The sequence below is a fragment of the Merops nubicus genome, unplaced genomic scaffold, assembly GCF_000691845.1.
Source record: "Merops nubicus isolate BGI_N331 unplaced genomic scaffold, ASM69184v1 scaffold45916, whole genome shotgun sequence".
Taxonomy (NCBI): Eukaryota; Metazoa; Chordata; class Aves; order Coraciiformes; family Meropidae; genus Merops; species Merops nubicus.
The window spans coordinates 4,518-14,617 of record NW_008616437.1 but is presented as its reverse complement, the minus strand read 5'-3'; the positions used below and the strand labels follow the sequence as shown (position 1 = coordinate 14,617).

Genomic DNA, 10,100 nt, shown 5'->3' with positions numbered 1-10,100 from the left:
CTTGAATACATATGGGAGACAGTGGCTTTGTACAATGAAGCTATTAACTGGTTTTTATGCTATGCGTAAATTGTACAAACTGCATTGGTCAGGAAATGAAGTCAAGGGTAAAAAACAGGCTTCTGAGAAAGTATCGCACAGGAAGGATGAGGGATTTGGTTTTAAAAGGGGAGGAAGTGAGGAACCACAAAGCTTTCTGAGACTGGTAAAGGAAAATTAAATCCGGGAGAAACTAGGAAGTGAGATTTTTGTACAAAATCTTTCCCTGAGAATAAACAGCAAGGTAATTAGGTGTGCTTCAAGTGATATCATTGACGATACCACCTCCTTCTGTCTCCAATAAAGGAAGATTATTTTAAGTCTGATTCAACTGGCAACAAGATCTGTATTTGTCTTCCAGTTCCCTCCATTCTCCTGCCTTCCTCTCAGAGGAGGGAGATGACTGGAAGCATCTATGGCCCCAGTGCTAAATGGTGCTCTGTGGCCCTGCACACTTGTTAGGTGTGTGTCAAAATCAGCATAAAATTGCAGAATCATAGGCATGCTTATTGTAAGGAGCTTCTGGAGGGCTTCTAGTTCAAGCTCTTGCTCAAACCAGGATTTCTGATACAGGGTCATCCACAACTTTGTTCAACCAAGGCTTGAAAGCCTCCAAGAACAGAGACTCTGTATTCTCTCTGGACAACCTCCTCCAACACAGCACTGCTGTGGAAATAAGTTTCTTTGTATGTGCACTGTAGCACTGGACCTATTTATGAGTTTCTAAACACTACCAAGAAAAACCTTCTGATCTGTTTAAAGGTCATCAGTACTAATGCTGTCCTTGACAAAAGCATTCTTGCTGAGGGTGATCAGCACATTTTGCTGGTAAAATACCAAAGCAGATAAATCTGTACCTGTATATTCAAGATCAGACCGAGGCTTTTGGTTTCTGCCAAACTAAGCTTTAAAAAAACAAAACAAAACAAAACAAACACTCCACACATTGTTCTTATTCCTTTGTAGTTGCCATATTTTAAGCTTTCTCGTGGTTGAAATCATCCAACCTACATCCAAATGTATTGCTTGAAAAATAAGGTTCTGATGGTTATCACAGCACAGGCATTTTGTGACTGTAAAAATTACTTTTAATTAGTTATGTGGGTTTTTTCCTAAAATCTTTTAATATTTCAACCCTGCAAATTGGACTCTATTCCCAAAAGTAGTCTCCAAAAAGTATATTGTACCCTTCTGCAGCTACAATTGTGCTGCTGTACATCGGTGTGCATCAATCTCCAATAATAAATACCCCTGATTTGTTGCACCTAAGTTATTCAAATTATTACTCTTAATTGTGATAGAGGGTTTCTTTTACACTTACCTTATCTCCAGCCCTCCTGTGGATCTGTGGAAAGCTGCGTATGAGCTGGCTGGCATGTTGTCTTCTTCACTTTCTGACAATCTCTTGATATTTTCTGGAGAATTATTTCATTCCATTTTCCTGCAAGTTTCTTTGCCTCAGACTACACAGCTGAAAAAGCAGACATGTAACGCTGCGATATAGGGAAATGTGGATTGGTCACTGCCTTGGCTGTTTTTATTTAGCACCTTTTAATTTCCATTAAATAAATAATGTAACAATTTTACTTGCATGTCAGTCTGCAGGAGTGTGCTACAGCTGCCTACTAGATGAGTGTCTGGCTAAATACAGTGTTGTTTGAGAACAATCATGGGATACTGTTTCTATTTCCTGGAGATATAATAAACATTTTTGTTTGGAAATTTTCCTGAATGAGATGTTGAGGCTTGCCTGGCCCAATGTAAACCATGCTACACCATTTATCCCTTGGCTGCAGGTCATTGTCCAGTACAAAATGTGCTAAAGAACAATGAGAATTACCTGAGTTCTCACTGCAATACTGTATTTTCTCCTTGAAGATCTAAGAATTTATTCTGAGAGTAACTTTCATCTTTCAGATCCTATAGGAAGTGGGAGTATGCAGGTCATTAGCATATAGGGACAGACCAGGAGGTGTAGAGTTTGATCGTACCTACATTATGTGCAAACACATTTTTGAGGTTAATTTCTATGGGAAGGCATAAGGATTTGGACTTAATGTGAGTAAAATTAATTTGCTGTCTTCTCTTTTGTAGCTTGCTGATGACCGTATGGCGCTGGTGTCAGGGATCAGTTTAGATCCAGAAGCAGCAATTGGAGTCACAAAACGCTTACCTCCCAAGTGGGTTGATGGAGCAGACGAAGTAAGTTGTGTGGCAAATCCAACACGGTTTGATTTCTCATGTAGGGATTTGTTAGTGTTGTCAGGTACATTCTCAATGCTTTAAGTTTTATGATAGAAGTAATATTAGAAGAAGGATTAAAATAAGTGTTTTCTAAATTGACAACCTTGTTTGGAGGAAAATATAGGGCAAGCTGTGACTTACTAACTTGGGGGATATATTGCAAGTGAAATAAAGGGAGATTATCTAGGGCCAGAAATTTCAGAAGGTTTGATTTGTGTTGTCAGTGGGAGACCAGTATTAACAGTACCCTGGAACCATTAGGATAGACAGGTTATAGCTGAGCATTTAGACTTGAGGCTGCAGGAAAGTCCTAAAGCTCTTAGCAAAGCAAAATTGTGCTTGGTTTGAAACTTAGGAAGAAGGGTACACGAAAATTAGCAGTTCCAGTAGACTTTTTGTTTGAGCCTGTGGTTCAATTGGTCCAGTTGAATAGACCCTAAAACAGTGGAGATAAGCCATTTACTGTTTGAAAAAAGAAAAGTGTTAGTGTCTTCTAGCAGGAGAATTTTTCCTGCCTGTCTAGTATTGATGCCTTGCAAGTTATAGAAATACTTGGACAAAGGCAAGGGAATGATTCTGGAATCAGAAAATCCTTTTCCAGTATTTGGAGCGTGAAGCTGTTCTTGACTTTCAGAAAATCCTTTTAAAATGTACTGTCAGAACACATGTTGGCTCATCAGTTTGAGGATACAGAACTCATGGTGCAGAAAGGTGATCAGTCTCCTTTTTACTCTGATGATAATCATCCTTACAGATTTATTTTTAATGTCTTGTTTGAAAGCATGTCAGTTAACTTCTGCTGTTAGGTTCAGGCTGTTCAATGTTTGACAGAATTGAAGGTGTGACCTGAATTTTCATTTATATTTTTGGAAGTTGGCTAAAATATGACTGTGGTATTAATTATATAATGATAAAAATATTATTCCAACTTAATGATGCATATTTGAAAACAGCAGTCTTCCCTGGGATTAACATGAGTAGGTATTAAAAGTAGCAAACTCAAAATATATGGGAGTATTCTGTTACTTCTTAGTCAGCTTTTTATGTAATGGTCTTTTATTGATATTTGGTCTGTTTTTTTATGTTATGTAGATTTCTTTCAATAATTTTTGTCTAGCATTTGTCAGAACCTTTTCCTCTGAAACATGAGTCACTTCCTTACCTTCTTTTTTGGGTTTTCTGTTTCAGATTCAGTATGATATTGCCAGGGTTAAACAAAAAATGAAAGAATTAGCCAGTCTTCATGATAAACATCTGAACAGACCAACACTGGATGACAGCAGCGAAGAAGAACGGGCAATAGAAATCACAACCCAAGAGATCACACAGGTACAGCCTGTTTTCAGTTCTAAACCTACAGCCTGAGATCTCTGCAGTGCCTCGTGACGAGGCAGAGCTTTCCTTTGAGCAAAGCATTTGTTTTGCAGTCAGTATTAGTGTGAGCCAGATATCCTGGGCTCTGTGCTTAGTACTGCTCCTACTGTCTCAGTGAGCTTCTCAACAAGTCACTCAACCTCCCTGTTCTCTTGTCGACCCGTTTGCTTTTCTGCTTGGAGTAGGACTGGGAGATTTAATCAAATCATGTTTATGGATATCTCAGAGAAAAACAGACATATCTATTCTAAGGCTTCTGGTCCAAGCAGTTCTGATGAAGCAAATGCCTTTGATCAGAATTAGCTGTGTTACTCTGCTAGCCTGTTAGCTTTCAGTTGTTAAAGTTCTGTGTTCCCATTCCTTTTTAAACATTGCGCTGAGCAATAAAAAGAAATTTTTTTTTAATTTAGAAATCAAAATATTAGTCTTCCATTTGGAACTTTTGCAATATGAATACTTAAAGTGTGTGTTACTGTAAGTTTTTTACTAATGGAATTGTTTTCTCAGTTATTTCACAGATGTCAGAGAGCAGTCCAGGTCTTGCAGAGCAGGTCACGTAGTTGTACAGAACAAGAAGCACGTGTTCTCAGGAATGTAGTGTCTTCATTAGCACAGTCCCTTCAGGATCTATCCACCAACTTCAGGCATGCACAGTCTGACTATCTCAAACGTAAGCATAAGGGATACAATAATACATGGTCACCTTCTGTGGAAACCACTAATTAAGGTGTGCTTATTTTATTGGCTGGGAAAACTGAAGGACAGGAGGGTTAAGTGATGCACCCAGGTCAACCAGAAGTATATTAGAGTGGAGGTTAGAATCTGGGAGTTTCTGGTTCACAGCCCATGTTCAAATTGTTTTATTCTACCTCTCTTTCATATTGCTAAAAGAGAAATTCCTTGGTTAAATATCTCAACAAAGCCAATGTATTTCATCCATCCACATTTTTAATGCGTCATTGCTTCTCAAACTGTGGTCTGCAAAGCTTCTTCTGTTACACTGGTGAAGCATCCATTGCTCTTCAGACATGATACCTGCTGGTGATTCATAGTCTGTGATAGATAAAACTTTAAAAGGTGGTCTGTGGTAAATTAAAATTTTGCAGCTATAAACACATCGGAACATCCTCTGTTTAAAACTCTAAAACTGTGTGCACTTCTGTTTTCAGCTAAGTAAGATTATTTTAATCTTGGCAGAAATTCACAAAAATCTGACCTACACGTGTAATACTGAAATGGTATTCTTTTCTCCTATGGTATCAATGGCACAGTTGGAACTTAAGATCACAATTCAGACAAGGGATGTTCCTAAAAGAATTTCTTAGAAATTGGCATAGAGCAATCACACTTTAAGGCTCTTCACTTACCTCTTTTTTTTAACTTCATGGCACACAATGATGTAAAATCACTGATTTAATCAGTCTTGCAAGTCTGGTTGAATTTGTTAAGCTTTAAGTAGTAAACCTACAGTCAAAATTTAGATACTGCTATTTATGTCATTTATTAGGCAATTTTTCTTTTTTGTGCCTTTCTCTCTGGTGCTTCAGACCTTACTCTTACTCTGATTTTAGAGTACATAAATATTATGCTCAAACATAATTTGTCTTTTACAGGCATGAAGAATAGAGAAGAAAGATCCAAACACTTCTTTGACACCTCAGTCCCACTGATGGATGATGGAGAGGATGATACACTTTACGATAGAGTAAGTTAGGATACTACTGCATAAATTCAATACAGAGAAACTTTTAAATGTACCTTTAATTTCAGTATGAAAATATCAAAATTATATGCCATGAACACTAAGCTGCATGGCAATTCTATTTCTACAGATTTCTGTGATGCATTTTAATTAATATTGCTAATTAATATTGCTGTTGTGATGTGAAGATGATTGTGTGCCATCTGCCATCAACGTTACAGTGTGGGGGAATTCAGTTTTACTGATGAACTCTCCTTACATGACGTGACAGGGACTAGAAGGCCTGTAAATACAGTGCTGTCCCTTGGCATACCCTCTTTCTGGACAGATGCAAGAGTAATTGTTAGAATACTGTGATTCTGAGTTGGGGTGGAAGGTGGCACTTTTAAAAGTGAACTTTAAAGGTTTTCAGTATTACAGATTGTTGCAAATAATGGTTTGTTCCTGCACATTTAGGTACTTGTGTCATAGAATTGTACCAGCCCCACCTCTGCATTTTACTTTGTGGAGTTTGGGGATGCTGCATTTCTAAGCAATGATGGGATCTGTTCTATGGTGTCCTATCTAATAGTGTCAGAGAATACTCTTAATTGTAATGCTTCCTGTTTAACTGAAAACTTACTGAACAAGTTAGGGTAGCTTTTCAGCTAATTTTGTGTATAAGAGGTTTTTTACTTACCTCTGAATAAGAGTGATGGAGAAAGGATAGTGTCCAGTTGAGATTGGCCCTGGCAGAATAAAACAGTAAGGTCCCCATAGTTTATTAAAAAAAAAAAAAGGCAAAATTTCTGCTGTGTCTTTACACATTGGCTTTATGGGGCTTTCTGTAATGCTGATCAGCCAGTAGATTTTGTGTAACTACTGGACACTTGCATGTATTGGCATTGTGCACCAGTGAAAAGATTGTTTTAGAACAGATCTTATTTTTAAAAGTTGTTTGTGTGTTTGGGCAGGATGCAAGATTTATGTTTTCTCTGCTCAAGCTATAAATAGCTGTCCAGTATTGCCCCTGAGACTCTTGCTTTTAAAATACAGTAGGTTTTTTTTCTTAGATACTTGTCTATTAAGGAAATTCCAGAAGGACTGTCGTGTTATGAAATCTTATAATTATTTTTAGTGTTTTCATGCTGTTAGTGTTAGTTCAAGATATAAATCTTTTATTTCAACAGGGTTTTACAGATGACCAGCTAGCACTGGTGGAACAAAACACGTTAATGGTGGAGGAGCGGGAACGGGAAATCCGACAGATCGTACAGTCCATCTCTGATCTCAACGAGATATTCAGGGACCTGGGAGCAATGATAGTAGAACAGGTACACTGACATCAGAGCATGAGTAAGAAATAGGAGATTCCACATAGTGCTGAGGCTTCCAGACTCTTCCTGTTGTAACATCCTGTTTTCATGTGCTTTTTGATTTTCCTAACTTACCTCTTCAGGCCAAGGTTTCCTCTGCTTCAAATCTGCCAGAAGATGAGTTAACTAAAATAAAATAAAAAATGGTTATAGGTGTTAGACTAAAGAACAACCATAGATTGCCAAAGTCCTGTTGGCTATTTCTCCCAGAGATTCAGTTTAGGTTAAATGTGTCAGCCAAAAGCATCTGAACGGGGCGTAGTGAGACGGTGACAGAGCTGCCAGTTAGGCATTGAGCAAGGAGGTCCTTCAGTGGAGTCCCAACTAATACTTCTGCAGAAGCTCATAGTTTACATAGTTCATTAGCTGTTTGCTGTGAACATTAATTACTCTGCTACTCATCATAATAATAAGCTTTGTGAAGTTCATCTGGGTTCAATTTAGTGCTTACCTTCTCCATTTTATTTAGGGAACGGTTCTAGATAGAATTGACTACAATGTTGAGCAATCATGTATGAAAACTGAAGAGGGTCTAAAACAACTACACAAGGTGAGCTGATGGAATATTTAAACTACTTTGCATGTCTAATAATCTTTTATACTTTAATTGTCATTAAGTTATTCAGTCATTTTGTAATTGGACATTGTCCTTTTTAGAAATGATTGCTGAGCAGTATAAAATGTCCAACAGTACTATAGTACAAACTCGCCATTTAACTTCTACTAATGCAGTATTTAATGCATAGTGTTAATTTCTTAAATAACTTTCTGGGCATCCAAGCAATGTGTGAGTAATCCAGTCTTTATATTGCTGACCTGGTGGGACCTGTCTGCAATTCCTTCTCTCTTTGGAGAGCCCAGCACTTGTGAAACAGGACTGGCTAATGGGTACCTCACTCTAGATTTCAGTCAGTTGATACATCCTGGTTTGAAAACATGATCTCAGTTGTGTGAGAGGCAAGAAAAATTTTTAATGTTTTCTCTTAACATCTGACACTTCTTAGAAGTTAGGTCCAACTTTATGCTTTTAATGTGAAGCTTTTGCTATGAACATCTGAAAAGTTTGGATTGGCAGCAGAACACAATTTTGTGGTTGTTTTGTTTTGTTGGCTTTTGTCTTTTGTTTTGATTTTAAGCTAAGTTCTGACTTGTTAGCTCAATTATGTCCTTCCATTGCTGGAAATAAAGTAAAATGAGAGATTTATGCAAAAGCCTCTTAAGAAAAGTATTCTGTTTTGGAAAGGTGAACATCTTACTACTGCACACTCAGCTTCTCCATATTATCATGGACTTCTAGTATGTACACAGCAAAAAAGTGCCAGTTGAGGAAAAGCAAATTAAATTGGTTATTGATTGATTCTTGTTACACATGAACGTACATTTGAGATGACAAAATAAGGCACTGATGATTGGTGAACAAGGCTTCAAGTAATTGCAAGCAGTTTGCACAAACTGATCTGGAAGTAAACAGATCTGAATCAATGCTGTTTGTAGCCTGGTGGTAGCTAATGAATTGTTGTCAAGCCCTGCTTTGGATTACTGACTAGAGTATTGATTTTTGATGCAATATGTACCTGTTCTCAGTACAGCACAGGATTTTTTTTATCTGGTGGAAGGCATACACACAATTCTGAATAGTATCAAACACATAGATACCTTGCTGTTTCTAATACTGCTGATAGCTTTACTCTGACATAATATATAATGTCAAATTTCTGTTTTAATTGGCATAATTATTAAAAACTGATGAGACAGCACATTCACAGGAATTGCATTAATTCACTGCAGAGTGATAGGAATCACTAGTTACCAATTCCTGCTTCACATGAAAATGGGAATCAGTTACTTTGTCAGGCTTTGATACCTAAAGCCTAATTAAGTAAATAATTATAGTTGTTACATAGTTATAATTATAGTTGTAACATAGTATACAATGTATAGCATGTTACATAGTTTAAGGTCAAAAACTCCTCTTTAGCAAATCTGATAATGAATAATTACTTCCAGGGACTATAAAGGAGGGGAATGAATATATTTTTCCTTTAAGTTTTGAAGGTTTATTAATTTAAAAGGAATTAAGTGCAAGTTTTGTTTCATTTAGCTTCTATTATCAGACTTTCATTTGGCTTTTGGAGAATTTTCTCCACATTGCCTCCTTCTAATTCCCCTAGGGAAAAGAGGAAAGGGATGAGAAAATATGGTTATAAGAAAGAAAGAATGAAGCAGAAAACTGAGAACCAAATAAAAACGAAAGCTTTCAGTTCTAATTGAAATTAAATGAAAATGGACAGCTGAATCTGGTACAACAAAAAAGTGCCTATTAAAAGATGAAGTTTTCTTGTGAATTTTTGTGTCCTTCAAATATAATGCCAAAATCTTCTATCAGCAAAACAAGTTACAACATCTTACCAAGTGCTGCTGCTCAGACTTTCACATACCCAGCTGCCTGATCTTGTTTCCATGGTCTTCATGACAAAGTGTTCTTCCAAATGAAGTATCATCCTTCGGTGCATCTCCTGTGGAGGCATAGGGCCCTTTCTAGGGCAGCTGAAAAGAAGTCACAGTGAGGTTGCTGAAGCAGCCTGAGGAAGTGTTCTTCCCAGAGCCTGCCCTTTGGTACAGACGGAGGTGACTGCGCTGTACACTCACCTGCGCTGGAGGCTGTGGTGCAGACCAGGGTTATTTCATGGGAGCTGATGCAATATGCAGCGTAGGAAATGTCAGGTCAGCAAAGAACACTTCTGAGATACATGTACTTCACTTATGCTAAACAGAAGTCTGTGTAGCTGTGCAGAAATCTGTGTATTAACTCTTTGTTTTCTGTTCCTATAGGCAGAGCAATATCAAAAGAAGAATCGGAAGATGCTTGTTATTTTAATTTTGTTTGTCATAGTAATTGTCCTCATTGTTGTTCTTATTGGTGTAAAGTCACACTAGGTTTCACTTCATTTTTCTCATTTTTGGAGTTTATGTGAACTTTTTTCCCCAATGTGAACGGATGGACCTGCACTCCAGAAAGCTGCCTTTGAATGTATAAGCCCTTGTGGTGCAAAGTCTGTGCAATGTTTCTGTAGAATTCTTCAGAGTACAAGTTTGATGGTCTGTGAGGTGTCTGTAAAGATTGTAGGGAAAATGTCAGGAAATTTGATGTTCCTACACAAATAATTTGCTGCTTTTTGTGGAGGTATTTGGAAACACAGTACTTATTAATAATTACAAAATTGAAGTTTACCAGTGAGTACAGTAATTAGTGTGTTACTGTGAACAAAAATGTACTGTCTTCTGTATTCTTATGTCACTGTTGTTACAGGCTTCAAATTTAAACCATGCTACTGAATCGTGGGACTAGATAACAAAAATTGATCTACATGTAAAATATGTTGAGG

General features: G+C 37.3%; 1 protein-coding gene across 1 annotated transcript; it reads left to right on the top strand.

The window, feature by feature from the left end:
- The first annotated feature begins 590 nt into the window (after positions 1–590).
- STX16 (syntaxin 16) lies at positions 591–9,813 on the top strand. The gene is made up of 8 exons (XM_008942823.1): positions 591–668; positions 2,134–2,241; positions 3,472–3,612; positions 4,165–4,327; positions 5,271–5,362; positions 6,529–6,672; positions 7,184–7,264; positions 9,547–9,813. Exons 2-8 carry the CDS (start codon positions 2,149–2,151, stop codon positions 9,649–9,651), a joined length of 819 nt encoding a protein of 272 aa, XP_008941071.1. The 5' UTR covers positions 591–668; positions 2,134–2,148; the 3' UTR covers positions 9,652–9,813.
- Positions 9,814–10,100: the final 287 nt, after the last annotated feature.

Excerpts from the sequence above, each read along its gene's own strand:
- STX16 (XM_008942823.1), top strand. The coding sequence starts at position 2,149 with ATGGCGCTGGTGTCAGGGATCAGTTTAGATCCAGAAGCAGCAATTGGA. Across the intron at positions 2,242-3,471 it reads GGGTTGATGGAGCAGACGAA|ATTCAGTATGATATTGCCAG; the intron begins GTAAGTTGTGTG and ends TTTCTGTTTCAG. Across the intron at positions 7,265-9,546 it reads GTCTAAAACAACTACACAAG|GCAGAGCAATATCAAAAGAA; the intron begins GTGAGCTGATGG and ends CTGTTCCTATAG.